At 49.2% G+C, this 19,477-nt stretch overlaps 1 protein-coding gene across 5 annotated transcripts in view; it reads right to left on the reverse strand.

Annotated features, from left to right (window-relative positions):
• The window catches only part of SUCO (SUN domain containing ossification factor), a 1,613,753-nt gene that overhangs the window by 938,760 nt on the left and 655,516 nt on the right, over positions 1-19,477 (reverse strand). For all 5 annotated transcript variants that reach the window (XM_069641200.1, XM_069641197.1, XM_069641195.1 and 2 more), the window contains one exon: positions 8,207-8,298. In XM_069641200.1, coding sequence (XP_069497301.1) covers positions 8,207-8,298 — 92 coding nt within the window. The remainder of the gene's footprint in view (positions 1-8,206; positions 8,299-19,477) is intronic.

Below are 19,477 nucleotides of genomic sequence, written 5' to 3' on the forward strand. Positions count from 1 at the left end.
TCAAGAGGTTTTCTCTTGACCACCACTGCAGAGAGAGAACGAGGGCTGGCGAGACAACTACCAGATCTTCCCATTGTCCACTGGCCTGACACCACTGGCTGTTGAGCCCCTCTTGCATGGGACGCATGCGCAGTCGCGCGTGGGGAACTAAGTATATGCATGATGCCATAATTCCTAGCAAGCGCATGGCCTTGCGCACCGTCACCTCCCGACTGGCCACATATTGCGGGATCTCAAAAAGCATGTTCTGAACCCTCTCGTTGGAGGGGAAGACGAGAGTCTTCCGTCCGAATTAGAGCTCCCAGAAATTGTTTTGTTTGACTGGGGACTAGACTGGATTTCTTTTCGTTGATTGAGAAACCCAGACTGAAGAGAAAATCTACTGTTTTTTGGGTGTTCGAAAAACATGTGTCGAATGATTCCCCCGTGATGAGCCAGTCGTCGAGGCAAGGGAAAACTGGGACAGACAGTCTGCGCAGGTGTGCTGCAGCCACTGCCAGGACTTTGGTAAACACCTTTGGCGCCGAGGCAATAGCGAAGGGGAGTTCCTTGAATTGGTAATGCCTGTCCTCTATCATGAACCTTAGATATTTTCTGTGCGCTGGCAACATTGAAATATGAAAGTATGCATCTTTCATGTCCAATGTTGCCATATAGTCCCCCTGTTTTAGCAATGGGATCACCTCCTATAGTGTTACCATGCAAAACTTCTGGTGTTTTATGAACTTGTTCGCTGGGCGCAGGTCTAGAATAGGGCGCAAGGTGAGGTCCTTTTTGGGTACAAGAAAGTACACTGAACCCTTGTTTACCTGAAGAATAGGGACGGCTTCTATGGCGTCCTTTCCCAGCAGTGCTTCCACCTCTTGATTGAGGATCTCCAGATGGTCCGCTGAAAGGCGCAGTGAGCGCAGCAGTCTGAATTGTGGAGGTCGGGCGAATTCCATGCAGTACCCATGGGCGACCGTCTTTATGACCCACTGGTCTGAAGTTATCCCCTCCCAAGCCATGAGGAAAGATGTTAATCGCCCCCCGACCGGGGTGACATGGGAGGGGACCTGGATCTGGTGGTAATTTCTGACCAGAGGCTGTGGCTCCTCTGGGATTGGGGCCTCTACCTCTGCCTTTGCCGCGTTTCTGACCCCTTGAAGGGTAGTATGCGGGGCTTCCCGAAGTTTGTCCTGCGTTGAAGTTCCCCCATGCCATAGTTGTTTTGACCAGCACAGGCTTGTCCTCGAAAGGACCGCCGAGAGTTATTACGTCTCTGGGGGGAAGGTTTCTGTGTGATCTGTTGCAGAGACTTAAGAGTCTCATGCTCTTTCTTAGCTGTTTCCAAGGCCTCATCCACCAATTTCCCGAAGAGGTTAGATTCCTCAATGGGCTTATTGATGAGGGAGGCTTGTGTCTCTGGTTTAAAAGCTGAAGTACGCAGCCAAGCGTGTCTTTTAAGTAGGGTCTCTTGGGCCAGAAACCTGCCTGCTGTTTCAGCCGTGTCCAGGGTGTTTTTGATCACATTCTGGTTAACTTGTCTTCCCTCGATTACAATGGAGAGAGGCTTGGATTTGGCGGGCTCAGGAACCTCTTGGAGGCCTTCCTGGAGCAGGTTCCACTGAGCATCAGCATAGCTTGCCAATAATGTGGTATTATTAGCAATCCGCGTAGTGTATGCAGCAGCCGAAGTGACTTGTTTGCCTAGAGCATACAGTCTTTTGGATTCCTTGTCCAGAGTTGCTTCCCCCGTGGCAAGGGGTACCCCTGCCCTTTTCCGGGTGGTAGTCACTACCAACGAATCTGGGATGGCGTGCCCTCTGATGTATAGAGGGTCGGAAGGGGAAGGGCAAAATGGTTTTTCCACTCTTGGGTTCACTGCCCGAGTTTGAGCTGGTGATACCAATGAGGGGGCCAACCTTCTCTTGATAGAATTAAGGAGAGGGATGGCTTGGCTAGATGGAGGCTTCTCCTTAAGGATATCCTCTACAAAATCCTGCTCAGACACAGCCTCTTGAGTGGAGATTTGAAAGTGTTCAGCTGCTTTTTTCAACATGGAGTTGAAGGCCATTTGGTCATCTACAGGTAAGGCCTGGCGAGCAGGAGTAGACGGAGGAGCATCTAGGCACAAAACATCAGTGTCCTGATCTTGCTGTGTCCATGGGTCTGTTCCTTCCTGCTGGGTTTCTTCCCAGTTGTCTGTGGTACCCTGCTGTTCCTCCTCATAACTGCAGAAATTAAACTTCTTCCTCTTCATTATAAATGTCCCTATATGTGTCCATTTGGACAATGTCTTCCTGCTGGACGGGGACACAAGACTGATCTTCTTGAAAATGAGATGGAAAATGGAGGTTAGGCTTTACCCGAGACCTTTTTGAGGATGGATGATCAGAATAACTGATAATCTTCTCCAGCTGATCCATATACCCTTCGAAATTCTCTCTAGTCCATTTAGAGGACCCCGGCGGGCCTACGGGTGGAAAAACGTAGTTTTCCGTCCTACAACGCCGAAAAGAGTCTCTTAGGGTGTCGGAAAGAGGCTTTTGACTATCTTCATACGTATTGTAAGAATTGGGATCCCAAACCGCATCTGAAGATTTTTCCGCGGCTTGTCCTATGACTTTAGGTGGAACCGGGGTAAGACCCACCGCCGCCGTAATTCTTTCTATGCGGTCTTCGATAATCGCCGAATCGGCGTGAGACAGTTTCTCTGATGGTCTATTGGTAGGTGTATTACCTATCGCGGCGCTAGAGGGCCTAGCGGTTGGTTTCTCAGGTAGAGGCCTAGTCGTAGTGTTCGGGCCTACCGCGGCCTTCGGGACCGTCGCAGCATCGGATTTCCGCGCTTTGTTGTGTGAAGTTTTAGGAGTAGCGCCCTAACTTGATTTTGGTTGCCCAGTCGCAAGACGCTGCTGCGGATGCGGGAAGGCTTTGGATCTGAGCGATCCGAGGAAACCGTCGAAATGTTCGGCGGCCCTGTTGGCGCTTTCACCTTTTTCGACGAAGACATCAAAAACGATGTAGGGGTTGTCTTCTTAGTGTGATGCGTTTGTATGCCCCTATCGCCGGCTGTTGTCCCTGTAGCGAGACCAAAGTCAGGCCTTAAAGGGTCAGGGACGGGCGTGGCGGACCTAGAAATGTCCGCCTCAAGGTCTATAACATCCGCAAAGGGGTCATCCGAGGTACCCCCGTCACTCTCAGTGGGTGTGGCGGTGGGGGAAGGGGGTTCCACCCGCGACATACCGTACGCGGCCCACCGCTTTACACAGCGCTCCTTAAGGGTCTTAGGCCGAAGGAGTTTGCAGGCCGCACACCGCTTTTCGTCGTGCTCTAGGGGGAGACAGGCGTTGCATGTCCTGTGTTCGTCCTTCCAAGGATATCTGACCCTACACTTAGGGCAGAATCTAAAAGGAGTCCTTTCCATAGCCAAAGGTAAAGATGACCAGACCAAAAGGGTAAAGAGGGGAAAGGAGGAAAGACATACTGACAATATGGCCACCCCGACCCCACTCTCCCTACTGTACAGGTCGGCCAGAAGGCCTGACCACGTGGAAAATCCGGCCGCCGGATCTTAGGTGCCGAAATCCACAGCCATAGACGAATCCCCCGCAGTCTTTGTCGAAGATGTTCTTGTGACCGAAGTGACTTAACGGGGAATAACCGACAAGTCGGTATAAGATAAACAATGTCTCTTTTGTAAGAGCTCTGCTATAGGGCGACTAGTTATCTGGGCAGAAAAAAACAATCTGAGGGACCTAGGCGCGTGAGGGATTTTGGGTACACTACACGTCACGATAGGGATAGTGTTACAGACACGCCTATGCCGACGTTCCCTTTCGGTCCCCGAAAAACAAGATGCAAGATGCAATACTCTGCGGTTACCACTGGATGTTGGACTATATGCACAGCATGTGATTCTAAGCAGATTAACAAGCATCAGAAGATACCTGCTATAGGATCGAAAAATTCAGACCAGGGTTGTGAGGTGAATGTTTTCTCGACAACCATCAACATCGAGGGTGTGTCTCTCGATGTCAATATGGTAGATGTCCGTGTTGAACGGGATCGAGACGCATAGTGTTGACATCCTTGGAGGCACAGGGTTGATCCGGCTTCTAATTAACCTCTTTCGGTGTCTAAAGATTTATCGGCGCCAACATTGTCGGTACCAGGGCACTAGATTTTAAGAACTTGTTGAGTTTCCTGAGATCCAGCATGGTCTCCATCTCCAGAATTCTTTCCGACTAGGAAGTATCTGGAGTACACTCCAGAGCCCGAAAGTGCAATCGGGCGACTTCTATTGTCTCCTTTTTTAGAAGGGAATGATGCTCCTGAAGGAGGAAGGATTGGTGCTGCTCCTTTTTCTGTATGGCAAGAATGCAAGGGCACTTTCCCATGAATTCCAGGGTGTGACCCTGACTAATAATGTTGAGCAACCATTTGTCGATGGTAATGATTTCCCACTGCATGACAAAGTTGGAAAGCCGACCCCCCATCAGGGTGTGGAAGTAGGGGGAGTCGGGTACTAGGGCATGTCATGGCCGTTTGGTGGCTTAGGCACTTGAAGAAACATTGCGTTGACGCCGGTTCCCCTATACGCCTGGGACTTTAATTTGTAAACCTACTGGGAGCCCGTGCAAGACTTTTGCGGATGATAGGAGGACCTGTACTTCCATGGACGTCCTTGAAAATGTTTTCCCAAATCAAAAGGACTAGCAGTGTTGTTGGAGGTTGCCCAGGGAAAGGCTGAGCCTGTTTTGGCTTTTATTACCCTTAGGGTTTCGCCTACTATCTTCCATAAAAGGTCCACCCAATCAAATGTCATATCCACAACCTTGGATTGCACCACAGGACAAAAATGGGTTGCCTTCAAACATCCCTGGTATCTTAGAACAGCTCTGTTCCCCATTTGTAGAAAACCAGCAACTGATGCCTAATGCGACAACGATGTCATGGTCCGAAGCGGCCTCCCCTTCGGGCAACAGTGCTAGGGCTTTGTCTCTTATATGGCAGAAAATCCAAGATGGGACCCATCTAGTACCACAACTCGCGGTCATACCTTGAGGATGGCTAATGAGTTGGCCGCCTTGATGGCTGTAGCGGCTGTGGAAATGACCCTTTTGCCAAAGGCATCTAGTTGCTTACCCTCTTCATCCGGGGGTACCATACATGGAGAAGGGTTGGCTGATCTCTTCTGAGCAGCCACCAATACCACTAAGTTCGGGCAGGGCTAAGTGCCAAGGCACTTAGGGTCTGTATCTGTAATCTTATACTTCTTCTCCAGGAAATGCTTTTTTGGAGGGGTCGAGAAAGGATTTTTCATCCCCAAAAGGCCATATTCCCAGATGTAGTCTAGCATAGGGATTGCAACTACTGACTTCCAGGAAGCTTCTCACCTTTGTAATAGGAAACCTTCTTTCTGTTATTTCTCCGAAATCAGCTCAAATAGCTTAACAGCAAGTGTTAAGAGTCCATGGAAAGACCCTATTTCATCTGAAGGTGACTCACGGGAGGGCAGATCTGGTGTCTCACCATCAGCTGGGACTAAATCATCATAGTCAAAGGGCTTCATTATAAATTTGTTGGCTCGGAAATAAGAGTGCCGGTAGCAAGGTACCGGCACCCTTTCTAGATCGCCTAACTACGAGTCTGCTGGCAGGGTCACAGCACTCACGGCAAGCTTGATCGGACGCGAGTTCAAGCCCCTACCGGTAGTGTTTTCACTGAAGCACCAGCACCGTTAGTAACGGTGCTGGTGCTTCAGTGGCCCCATTTCGGTGGAGTCCTAGGGGAATCCACAGGAATGGGGATTTACTGTTCCGCCGCCACTTATGATATCCCGGCGACACCGGGATGTCAGGTGGCAGAAACGGTGTAATGGGGTCGGCGGTCACCTACCGGCGGGTTCTACCGCCAACCTCGGAATGAGGCCCATAGTCATCTATCTGAGTGTCTGTGGCCGTGTCGTCAGGACCAGTATCGGTAAGAGTAGCGACTGGAACAGAGAAGTGAGGAACCAGCCGAGATGGAACTAAATCCCCTCTTAAGGGTAATGCTGGAAGGCTCCTACTATTGGCCCCTTGAGGGCCCAGAGGAGGAAGACTATGTTTTAGTTCTGTGACAAGGTTTTACAAGGTCGATAAAATATCGAGCGAAAGGTCCCTGGGTGAAGCTGGTGTGCCCAAAGGGGCAGCTGGTATTACAGTGGGTGCAACTGCAGGCATTGGATGAGGCTGAACTGGCAGACAAGGCATTGGTAGGATAGCATCAGGCTTCTCACAGATTTCCTTGCAGTCTCAGAATAAAGCCTCTAGAGGCTCTTCATCCGAGACCTCACCACCTTGAAGTAATTTGGCAGGTGGTGCTGTAGCAGTCGACACAAAAGGCACCAGTAGCTTGGCTTGTGTAGGCCTTGGCAGAAAAAACAGGCAGTTCCCTGTCCACACTAGCAACGTGGCAAACACTAGAGCTTGAGAAGGGGACGCCAATGGTGCTGAAAATGGTCTAGGTGGCAGAGAAACTCTTGCCAATTTGGTAGAGATCGTTGTGGTCGATGACGAAGCAATCATCAACGGGGCAGCCGTCAACGAGGTGGTGGATGAATTTGCTGGTTTGTGTCCAGTCGACCGAGTCTTTAACAAGGCTGTAGTCTGCAATGCATTTGATGAAGACAACGAATTGCGCCTGTGGCTCGTAGATGCAGACGTCGACAGATGTTGCTTTTCTGATGCGTATTTCGAAGATGAAGGTTTCGTCGAAATCGGTGACTTGGCAGTCGTAGACGAAGCAGTCGCGGACTTGGCCATCGACGAAGTGGACGGTGTTATAAGCGTTGACGGTGGAACAGTCGAAGTGTGCGGCTTACGTCCTTTTTAAGTTTCTTCCACATGGGAGGTTTTTTGTGTGATCTCGACCTCTTAGACGAGGGGTTATGGTCCATGGGTCTGCCGATTCTGCTAGAGGCAGGACCGAGGTCGAGTTAGAGGCCCTGGCACCCTCGTCCAGCCAAGTCACCGACCTGCAGTGACAGTCGTTACGAATCATCAAAGAAAAAGACTGGCAGATGGAGCAATGGTCCATATCGTGGTCCGGGTGCAGACAATATAAGCATTTGTCATGGTGTTCCTCCTTGCATCCATCAGCTGGGCGAATGAGGAAGGCCTCAAACTTGTGAAGAAAACTTCACACGGTCAAGAAGATCAGTCGATGGTTGGGATATTCACCGGAAACAGGTCCCCATATCCGGTAGTCATTAAAGTGACTGATGTTGAAGAAAATGGATTGGAAAATCTCTCAAAAATAGGACAAAAATGACAATATTTTTCAAGGAGTGAAACGAGGAGCTAAACAACGAGGACTCCCAACACGTAAACGTGAAGTAAAAATCTGAAGATGGCTACCAGGGGTGGAGATGAGGAGGACTGGTGTCATTGGCTGGGGCAGTATGACCGAAAGTGACAGCAATAGGCTATATATGGGACAAGCTGTTATGAGCATGTGAATCCATACCAGACCACATGCTGGAGAAGTATGGATTACAAAAAGTTCTGGTTTAGAAGTAAAATATATTTTATTCACCTAAATAAAATGTCCATTGGGAATGGGAATTACATTTTTACTCTCCCAAAAACATTTTACCTGCCACTACCAAACACAGGGAGCCCTACCTACCCTATTCACCTAAGGCATTAAAAAATGTAGACATCTCAACACCACCAGATGTGTTGAAAGAATGTGACTGGATCATACACAGATATAGCCGGAATCCCATTCCAAGTTCAAAATCGGTTTCTTTTGAAATAATTGGTTTCCTATAAAGCAGAAATGTACATGTGAATGAACACATTGCATAACATAAATAATCTCAATTTGTGTCACGGAGGAATCTCCATTTACACCTTGAAACAACATTCTGGCAACCAGAAAAACACCCATTCATATTAGAAACCTTTAAACCAAATTTTTCATCCTTTCCAAAGGTACCCAAATGAGCTTCAAAAGTACAATATTTAGCTTCACAAGATCCTGGTGGGTTTTCCAATAAGAGAGAAACGTCAAGCCCCACAGGAAACTGGCAACACGCCTAAGAATCTTAATGGGAGAGTAAGACTACAACTCACTAAATACATAAAACGCAGATGTGTTTTTTGTAGTCTTCCTAGGCAAACAGCAAATGTTTCATGAGCGATGCACTGAAAATGTATACAAAATGCTACTTTACCATAATCCTCATCGTAAGGATCCTGACGCTCCAGTTGGTAATGGGAATCCACGCTTTCTTCATATTCCTCTACCATGCTTGTCCCAAACACCCTGACAATCATAATGTGCAAGTTAAAATGGTGGCGTTAAAACAACACTTTGTGATGCTACATTTATATACTTTCGGAGGGCATGGACCTTTACTTGAATATGGATTGTGGAAATAATATACAGACGTTTTATGTACTTCTGTTTTTGTTTAAGTGATTATTTACCAAAAACACAAATTAAGACGCTATTTATTTATTGCATTTGTTGTTCGCGCCCAGGACGCAGAGGTATCAGAGCGCTAGCAATTACGGGAAAAAGAAAAGAAAATGTGCGGGTATATGTTACAGGGTAATGTTTGGTTACAGCTGATGAAGAGTATCGGCATATTTGTCAAATAGCGCAGTTTTAAATTTTTGTCGAAAAATCAAGTAGGATGATTCTTTGTTAGTTCCACAATGTGGGACAATGACGGTGAAGCTTGTTCCTCCCACTCTTTTTCTGGAGAATCTAGGGGTGGTTTAGTGAGGTTGAGGAGGAAGAGCGCAGGCTCCATTGGCTGGACTTTTTGGTGATGGGGTGGGTGAGGTAGTGAGGGGCGTTTTTGAAAAGTCATCGATGCGTGATGGATACTATTTTGAACTCAATGCAAGCTTTGATAGGAAGCCAATGTGCTTTGCGTCTTATTGATGAAATGTGATCTGATCATTTCAGGACCCACACAGCTCTAAGGGCGAAGTTATGGAACAGCTGTAATTTATTTAGATTTTTGGAGGAGGTTCCTGCGAGGATGGCATTGCAATAGTCTAATTTGCTGCTGGGGTAATGAATTTGCTGGACAGGTTAATGAATTTGATCCAGTATGCTGCTGACGAGGCTACTGCTTTCACATGTTCGTGCATGTTAAGTTCAGCGTCGAGGTAGACCCCTACCGTTTTAACATGTGGGGATACAGGAGTGTTCCCATCGATGAGATAAGAGGTGAAGGTGGGGTCGAGATGTTTATGGCAGTGTGGTAAGCCGACAATGAGCAGTTCTGTCTTATCGTCATTCAGGCAGAGATGGTTGTTAGCCATCCATACCTGAGTGATGCTGTAAATGCGTTTGATATTATTAGAGTCAAGCTCATGGGTGCCCGTGAGTTTGAGGAGGATCTGCGTGTCGTCAAAGTTAGTGTAGGGTATGTTTAGGCTATCCAGGTGATCGAAAAGAGGTTTAGTGTACATGTTGTATAGTGTGGTGGAGAGGCAGGACTCTTGTTCGACCCTATAGGAAACTGGGGTGGCTGCTTCGGCTCCAGTGAAGACCCTGGAGGTTCGCTCGCGAAGAACTTTATCCAATTGACCGCATCGGGAGAGAGGTTGAAGGTGGAGATAAGACAGTGGCAGAGGATGTTGTGATCGACGAGGTCGAATGCCGCCGAGAGGTCTAGTAACAGGAGGATAGCGAGACCACCGTTATCACAGATTTAGTAGAGTTGGATCTTTAGGTCAAGGAGGCCGGATTCAGTGCCATGTCTGGGTCTGAACCCCGACTGGCGAGTGCAGAGTAATTTGTTGGTTTCTAGATGGGTATGGAGTTTTAAATAGGCAGTGCAATCAAGAATTTTCAGGAGGTAGGGCACTGTATTTATGAGACAGTAGTTGGAGGACAGGGTGGGATTGAGTTCGTTTATTTTTAGCAGTGGTTATGGAATTGGGCTCAGAGCAGGAGCTAAAGGAGACATTGATAAATTTAGCGACGGCCGGAGCGAGAAACACTAATCAAAACCTCTGAAAACGTACATCAATAATAACACAAAAAACAAAGCAACACTATCGTCCTTCTAACGCTATTATCCGTGTTGTAGAACATGCAATCCTAAAAAATGCTGTTGATAAAACATCACTAGCAAAGAACAGTCCACAATGCAGATTAAACATTCTTGATGTGAGCACTGCTTTCAACCTATTGATAAAAGTGGATATTTTAATAAGGAATTATTGCTGGGGTTCAGTACCTACAGAGCCTTCCTTAATGCACCAAAGAAACTTCCCTCATCCTACCGAAGCAACCTCATAACCCATTCTCCTTGGGTCCGAAACCCAGGCTGGCATTTCAGGAATGGAAACAGAGCACAGAAGAACAAGTTACTTACCAACTGGTAACGTTCTTTCGACTGGATGTTCCTCCAACGTATTCCACATCTTTGACATGTTATGTCCACAGCTGTGCTGCTTCGGAAATTATTCAGCAGAGGGTTTCCTGCGGCGTTGGGTTGATGTCCCTCGAAGGCCTCCGTCGAGGGTGACGTCATCGGATGTTATAAGTAGGACACACCGCACCCATAGCCTCAGTTCATGTTTTTTCCCTCCACAACGTGTGCCATAACCGCACACCAAGCCTCCATGACTTCACATAGCCTTGCGGGAACGCAAGCTGCAATAGCATAGGAAATTCTTCAGAGGGGCAGGCTGGGAGGGAGATGTGGAATACGTTGGAGGAACATCCAGTCGAAAGAACGTTACCAGTTGGTAAGTAACTTGTTATTCGAATCGATTGAGTCCTCCAACGTATTCCACGTCTTTAACAGACTCCCAAAGCAGTATCAGTGAACGTGGTGCAGCATCACAAATGTTTTCAACAGGAACTCCCCATTTTAGGGCTGTGGATGGAGCCACGCCCCTGGTGGAGTGAGCTAGCAAACCCTCAGGAGGGTCCTTGCCAGCCAATCTGTAACATTCAGCAATGGTGAGGATAATCCACCTGGACAAGGTCTGTTTGGTAACAGCCTGGCCCAATCAGGGCCCAGTGTACCCCACAAAAAGTTGGTCGTCCACTCTGACCCTGGACATCCTAGAAATATGAAAGCTCAAACCTCTCCTAGGGTCCAACCTATGGAGTCTCTCCTCCTCCTTACCAGGATGAGGAGGAGGATAGAAAGCAGGAATTCCCACCTTCTGGCTCAAATGAAACTCAGACACTAACTTAGGTAGGAAGGAAGGAAGGATGTACCCTCAGTACAACCCTATCCCTGTGGAACACAGTAAAGGGTGGCTTAGACGAAAGTGCCTGCAACTCGTTCACTCTGCGAGCAGATGTAACTGCAATCAAGAATACTGTCTTGAAGGTCAACAGTCTCAAAGGACAAGAGTGCAAAGGTTCAAACGGAGCACCCATCAAGAATTTCAAGACTAGATTCAGATCCCAAACCGGCACGGCAGGAACACATTTGTGAGCCCTTTTAGAAACTGGGTAATCAAAGAAATCTTAAAATAAGAACATTCTTCAGACGAGCGCTTGAAAATAGACAGCGCTACCAGGTAACCTTTAATGGTACCCACTTGAAGACCCTTGTACGCCAAAGAAAGCAAGAAAGAAAGAACCATCGGAATGTAACACTGAAAAGGATCGACATTGTTTCCTCTGCACCAGTCGCAAAACTTACGCCAATGGTACAGGGATTTGGTCGCCGGAAGGAGAGCCCCCAGCCCCCCAGCCAAACCCCCCCCCCGACCTAGCACGAGAGAAGATCCTCTCTGTGGGGAAGATGGCATGGCGGACAGATGGACATTTCTAGAAGGTCCGGGTACCACGCTCTCCTGACCCAATCCAGAGCAATTAGGATTATGTGGGACCCGAACCTCTGCAACCTCCTTAGAAGCCTGAGGAATGACGGGGACCGGAGGAAACGCATACAGAACTAGGAATTACCAATCCACAACGAATGCGTCCCCTAAAGCTCCTCTCGGAGGAAATTCCCTTGAGCAATATGTCTCGCACTTCTGGTTGGCACCAGTCGCAAACAGATCCACTTGAGGGGTTCCCCAAATGGTGAAGATCTCCTGAAGGACTTCCTAAGCTAACTCCCACTCGTGGGAGACTGCGCTCGGCCTGCTCAGAGCGCCCGCCGCTTCATTCTCCTCTCCGGCCAGATGAACAGCTGAGAGGGAGATTCCTTGCTGTATTGCCCAGAACCAGAGCTGCATCGCCTCCCTGCACAGCGGGAGCGACCCTACACCCCCCTTTTTGTTGAGGTAATGCATGGCCACTGGGTTGTCCGTCATGATCAGGACATTCTTCCCACGTACAAAAGGCAGAAAAGCCTTCAGAGCTAGCCTGAAGGCCCTCAGCTCCAAAAAATCTATGTGAAGTCTGGACTCTTACAGAGACCAACGACCGCTGGTGGTCAGCTTGTTGGCGTGAGCTCCCCATCCTGTGAGGGAAGCATCCGTCACTACAGTCACCTATGGCCACAGTTGCCTAAACAACTCTCCCTTCATCAGATTCCCTTTGCTAGCCCACCACAGAAGATCCTGTGAGACCGTGAGCGGAATCTGAAGGAGATCCAACATCTTGCCTGAGAATTGGGACAACTGCGTCCTGAGAGCCCATAGAAGGGATCTCATCCTCAGTCTGGCCTCTGGCACCAGAAAAATGCAGGATGCCATGAGGCCGAGCAACCTTAAGAATTCGAAAACCGGGAGACTCTGGGGATGTTGAAATTTGTTGACCATCTGGACAATGTCCCGGGAGGATAGCTCAACGGCAGCGTGCGCGTCTTGGAAGCAAGACGACACGAAGCAACAACAGGTTCGATACCCGGGTCCGCGCTTAGAAACCTCTGGGTGTTTAAGCGCGTTATAAATACGTAACTAAGACAAAAAAAAAAAAAAGCACAATTAAGCAACTAAGGAAAACAAACATTTCCTGTAACAGCGCCTCGATGCCTGCGGGCTGTGTGAGCGCTTTATAAATGTTAAATAAATAAAATAAATAAATAATATGTGATGAGCCCTCACCTTGGGTGGCGAGCACTTCCCCAAGGATGTGTCCAACACAGCCCCGATGTACTGGAGCTGTTGGGAAGGTGTCATATGCAACTTCTTGAAATTGAGGGAGAAGCCTAACTTGTGAAGCGAGTGGCAGGTGCGGCGAGATGTTCCAAGGCCTGTTCGGGAGAACACGCTCAAACCCCCCCGCTCCTGAGATACGCTGCCACCACCACCATGAGCTTGGTGAAGACCCTTAGGGCAGAGGTCAACCCGAATGGCAGGACCCAAAACTGAAAGTGCAAGCTGCCAACAGCGAAACTCAAGTATTTTCTGTGCTTTGGATGGATCGGCACATGAAAATAAGCATCCTGTCGGTCCAATGACACCAACCAATCCTGAAGTCGAAGGGCCTGAAGGACCTGAAAGAGTGACCATCTTGAACTTGTCCTTCCTGAGGAACTTGTTCAAGCGACGCAAGTCCAAGATCTGTCTCAGTCTTCCATCTTTCTTGGGAATCAAAAAATATGGGGAATACCAGCCCTTGTACCTCTCTGCTACAGGCACTAGTTCTATAGCGCCTCTCTCCAGCAGGGTCAAGATTTCCTGCACAAGGAGCGGATCCGGAAGAGTTCGCCCGGTGGATTGTCGTAAGGCCGATTTAGGAAGCATAGGCAGTAGCCATCCGCTATTGTTCCCAGAAACCACACATCTGAAGTAATGGCTCGCCAATCTTCGAGATGCTGAGACAGTCTACCCCCAACCGGCAAACAATGAGACCTCGCCTCATAGCTGTTTCGGAGCTGCTGTGGCAGCACCTGATGGCAAAGAGGCAGCTGCTTGAGCGGCTTTGGCACCTCGTCCCCGTCCAACGCGAGGACCCTTACGGTGGCCCCTTTGACTGGCCGCTCCACGCGCTCCAACAAAAGAGGAGTAGTAACGAAAGGAACCCCTCCACTGCTGTCCCCTAGGACGAAAAGGCAGAGGTTGGCGCACAGCTGCGCCCAAAGATTTAGCAGTTGCTTTGGAGGTCTGCAACCTCTCAAGACTCTGGTCAGCCATGCTGCCAAACAAATGAGAGCCATCAAAGGGCATGTTGAGAAGACGGACCTGCACATCCGGTGCAAAGCCAGACTTCCGCAACCACGCAAACCTGCGTATCACAGTGCTCAAAGCCATGGACCGGCTGACACTATCTGCCGTGTCCAACCCAGACTGAAGAGATTCACACATGGTATCCTTGCCATCCTTCACAATAGCAATCAACCCATCCCGTTCTTCCCCTTTGGGAATATGCTCAGCCGCCAGAGAGACAATTCCACAGAGTGTGCGAGAATTTGGCCAAGGCACAGGAGGAGTTGGCCGATTTAAGGGCCATATTCCCAGCCGAAAATACCTTGCGAGCCCATCCATCGAAGTGCTTGTCGTCCCTATCTGGGGGGGTGGTAGGGTACACCGCCTGCCTCGAGGTGGCCGTGGCCGCCTGAACCACCAAACTCTCAGGAGTCGGGTATGTGGATAGGTAGCTGGGGTCACTACAGGATGGGCGGTATTTCTTAGTCAAGCAGCCACCCTTTTCTGTAATGCCATGTGAAAAGGCAACACTGGGTCAGTGGACGGACCCTGATCTAAAATGTCAGTCAGGTCATCCTGATCGAATTCAACTGGAGGGCCGGACCACCCACGGTACTCCTTAACCCTCGACATCAAACTCCTATAGGAGGATTCAGCATGAGCCCCAGGCTTTGGCCTGCCAAACTCCATCTCAGATGTGTCCAGGCCACTGGCATCATGTAAAGATTGACGCAGATCCTCCAGCTGACTGTCCTCAGAAAAGACCATGTCGGGAGCTTCAGGAGTGTCACCATGAGCATCAAAAGGCTCCAACTCCACATCAGACCGCTCCTTGTAGATATTCTGTAGAGAATGAAAGAACTCCCTCCTAGGTACAGGAGCAGACCTGGAGTCAAGAGGAGGCCTCACAGTCTTAGACAGAGTCTTTCTCTGAGGTTTCACAGCTCTAGGGGCCTCCACGGCAAATTCAGGCCTGTAGGCCCCAATGGCGTTGAGGGCTCCGACGCTTGGCGTCGACAAGGGCGGCGAGGGCCTGACCAAGGGTAAGGCCCCCCGACAGCCGCACTCGATGGGCACAGCGCTGATGGTGTTGACACCTTCCAGAACACCTTCCCAGACTTCGACGGTTTCATCAGGGACAAAGATCGCAACCTGGATCTGGCACGTCTCTGGCGATCTACCCGAGCCTTGTCCGTACAGGATCTCGAAGGTTCCCGATGTTTATCGCGCAGACTGGCCGGGCCGAAAGGCGCGCGAGCCGCAGACCGAGACCGTTCCCTGCCGCCTTCAACTGAAGGCACGGACGGGACAGTGCCATGAGATTGAAAAATATCCAGCATTTTCTCCCTGAATGACTCCCACTCCTCCGGAGTAGAGGATTTAGTGGGACATGCCACTTCCCTCATGGAGCCATCATCCGACGAGGACGGGGAAGGTGACCGGTGACACCGCTTCTGGGACTGCCTCGACGAGGACGAGTGGCAAGAACCACTCCAGGACCGAGATCCCCTGGACTCCTTCCGATGGGGAGAGTCACCCCTTGAGTAGTCAGTGGAAAGACCAGTAGAAATTTTGGATTTACGGGGTTTGGATACCTGACCTACCTGCAACTTCCCCTTACACTCCTGCAAGGCCTTGGCAGTCAGCGACTGGCACTTCGAGCAGTCGTCTGTGTCGTGGCTCTCGCCCAGACACCACAAGCAGATACGGTGCGGGTCCGTGATGGACATCTTGGACTTGCAGTCCCTGCACTTTTTAAAGCCCGACCGCAGTGTCGGTGGGGTACAAAGAAGAAGACATCATCGAAGTAGATAACACAAGGTGCGCCAAGTTCTAGAAGCAAACACGTTTGCGGAAAAAACTGAACTGAGGCTACGGGCGCTGTGCGTCCTACTTATAACATCCGATGATGTCACCCTCGACAGAGGCCTTCAAGGGACATCGACCTGATGCCATCGACGCAGGACATCCTGTGTCGAAAAATTTCCCAAGCAGCACAGCTGTGGACATTACAGGTCAAAGATGTGGAATTCGTTGTAGGACACAATCCATTCGAAGGAGGATTTATCTAATCTGTTCCCTGAGAGTAGGCAAGAGACTACTACTTGCTGCTACAAGTGGCATGGGGACAGGAAGAAGGAAAGTCCAGTGCTCCAGGCAGCACACAGTGCCATACACACTACTAGGTGCAGCATCAAGATATGCCGACACTGATCTTTGACCCTCGCAAGACAGTGACATGATGCAATATGGCAAAGACAATAGTGGAGACGAGCCTGAGCAACTCGTTTCCACAGATCATTTAATTGTGAACCAAACCAGTTGCAGATGCTGTAAGAAAGAACGTTCCCTTAAATTTGTACTTGTCTTTGACAGTGTCCTGGCTTTTTTTACTCAGAGAAAGCTATCCAGGTCTCAATTGGGATGCAACTAACACGTATCTGAACCTCTTGAAACCCTTTTGGACCGCAGAGGTGGAGGTTAATGCCAAATTGACCCTGGATCTCCCGAGGTCAGTAATCTGACCCGGACAGCTTTACTGGTTCTGATTGGTGGCAACATAATATAACTTGGTGGTAGAACAAGTTGGAGCCATTTTTCCCCATAGGATTCATTTTTCTTCCGAGAGGCTGTCAAAATGTAGCTTTCAATCAACTGCACTTTCTTGCCCTTGTTTGCGATTATGTGGGAGCAGGAATTATCATGTAGAGAAGTTTTCCATTCTGAGCTCTAGTCAGTAACTCAAAAAGGAATGCGTGTGGGGTCATCCTCAAGTGCCGTACAGCTGCTGGCCGTTTTGGAATTCCACAGGAATCCATATCCCAGGGTTCAAAATTGAGAGCAGCTGTAGCTTAGAAGATCCTGGTTAGCTTGACACCAGCTACTTCTAGGAACAAATTATGGCTCCCCAGGTCAAAAGATGCCAAAGAAACACACCTATATGAATTTACCTATGTGCCTTTGGGACAATCTATAAATAAACATTAGGACACAGGGACATAGCTGTTTGAGATTTAAAGCATAATGAGTCATAATAATAGACAAAATAATACATTTCTATTTCATGTGGAAGTTGAATTTATGTAACACTCTGTACTACCTCCTCTTCCCCTCCTGGTCACTGGTTAATGCTTTGAGAAACTTAGGGGTCAGACATGTGTGGCGGAAACCTTCATGAAGGTTTTTCACAAGATGTCATTTTATTAACAAAAGGGTTTGACAAACGCCTCACTATCCCTAACCTAAAGAGTATTTCACTGCCTATCAAAATCAACTAAAGGAAACACTAACAAAAAGGAATCTGTCCCTCACACTTATGCATAGTATAAAAGGGAATGGAACAAGTTACTTGACTGTAACTATTGTTCTCCAGCATGGGTTTGGCATGGATTCACATGCTCATGAATATGCCTCGTCGTCATGCTGGGAATCCTTGGTAAAAGAAAAGACAGTTTCACTTTCACTTACAAACTGTATTTCTCCTTTAAACCAATCACTGTCCTCTGGGTCATACTGCCCCCATCCAATGGCAGTCCTCTTCCCTAAGCCCTTCCTCTGGCAGCCCTTTAGATTTGGTAAGCAGGTAAAGTGGCAGCATGACCAAGAAGAGCCGCAGAGGGGGAGGAGTGGCATGTGAATCCATGCCAGACCCATGCTGGAGAACAACAGTTACAGGTAGTAACTTGTTCCTTCTCCATCATGGGGTCTGGCATGGATTAACATGCTCATGAATAACGAATACATAGCAGTACATCATTACACAACCACGGGAGGTGGCACGGCTAAACAGAAGCAATTAACTCTTACCTCAGGAACAGACTCACCTCAAGCGAACAAGTTGCATAGCACTGCCCAGACGACTCTGGAATCCTCCCTGGATTCCCTGTCGATGCAGTAGAACTTCGTTAAGGTGTGCATGGACCTCTACGTAGCAGCCCTGCAGATGTCTAGCAGGGGCACACCAGCCAGGAATGCTGTTGCAGCGATCGCTCTGGTGGAGTGGGCTTGTGGCCAACCGATGACAATGCATGATGCAGCTGGAGAGCCACCTTTAGGTGGAAGCCTTGGACAAGGCCTTCCCATGGTTGACAGGACCAAGGTTAACGAACAGCTGTGAAGTCTTGCAAAAACTCTTTGTGCATGCCACGTAGAACTTCAGGGCACGAGCAAACGTCCAACGAGTGCAAGGCGCTTTCAGCCGGTGACAAAGGCTTTGGGAAAAAAACAGGTAACATCACAGGCTCGTTGAGGTGGAATTTCAATGGAACCTTCGGCATGAAAGAGGGGTGTGTCCCAACCCTTGATTCGTGGAAAGTCGGGTAGAGCGGTTTGCAGGATAGGGCCTGGATCTCACCTACCCTCCAGGCAGAAGTGATGGTCACAAGGAAATCCGTTTTCCATGAGAGGAACTTGAGAGTGGCCTGATGCATAGGCTCGAAAGGGGCCCCCATGAGCCTCGTCAGAACCACATTGAGTTCCCGCGCCAGGGAAGGAGCCTTCAGCAGCGGGAAAGATCGAAAAAGTCCTTTGTGGAACTCATTGACGAGTCAGTGAGACCACAGTGAAGATCTTCCTGGTGACAGAGTGTAGCGGGAGATGCACCTTTATAGAGACGTGACCAGTCCGGCATTCACCAAGGAAAGCAAGTATGGAAGAATTTGTGTGGCCGTGACACTCAGCGGGCTAATCTTCTGCGACCGGCCCCACATAGCGAAACACTTCTATTTGTGACCGTAGCACTTCAAAGTCAACGACGCCCTGGCCTTGGCAAGGACCTCACTGCAGTCCGCCGGCAACTCATATCCACCGAACTCTGTGGCTGCAGGTGCCAAGGCCTCAGGTTCAGCGATCCTGGGTCATGATGCAAGATTGCATCTCCTTCTCTGGTGAGAAGATCTGGAACTAATGGCAGCTTGACCAGGGGGGGACGCTGACAGACTGAGAAGGTCCGGATACCAAATCTGCTTTGGCCACGGCAGGACGTTGAGTATCATCTTGCACAGACACTGTCTGAGTGTGTTGATGACTAATAGCAGTAGCGGGAACGGTCCTTCCCATGCAGAGGAGAACGTGTCCCCCAGGATCCGCAGCTGGTGGAACCTGCTGGCAAACTTCCTGCACTTGGAGTTTGTCGCCGTCTCAAACAGACCTATCTGGGGCCTGCCCCACTCGGCGAACAGGTGGTCCATCTGATCCTGACAAAGCTCCAACTCGTGGCAGGAGCGCAGTTCCCTGCTGAGGGAGTCTGCCATGGTGTTCTTGACTCCCGCCAGTGGAAGAGGGACGAGGAACATCCCATCAGATGGCCCATCGCCACAAGTCCTGCTCTGCCTTGTAGAGCGCCGGGGATCGAGTGCCCCCCTCGTTCCTGATGTAAAACATGGTGGTGGTGTTGTCCGTGAAGATCCTCACCACCT

This window comes from Ambystoma mexicanum, chromosome 1q, assembly GCF_040938575.1.
Source record: "Ambystoma mexicanum isolate Mex_15411 chromosome 1q, UKY_AmexF1_1, whole genome shotgun sequence".
Taxonomy (NCBI): Eukaryota; Metazoa; Chordata; class Amphibia; order Caudata; family Ambystomatidae; genus Ambystoma; species Ambystoma mexicanum.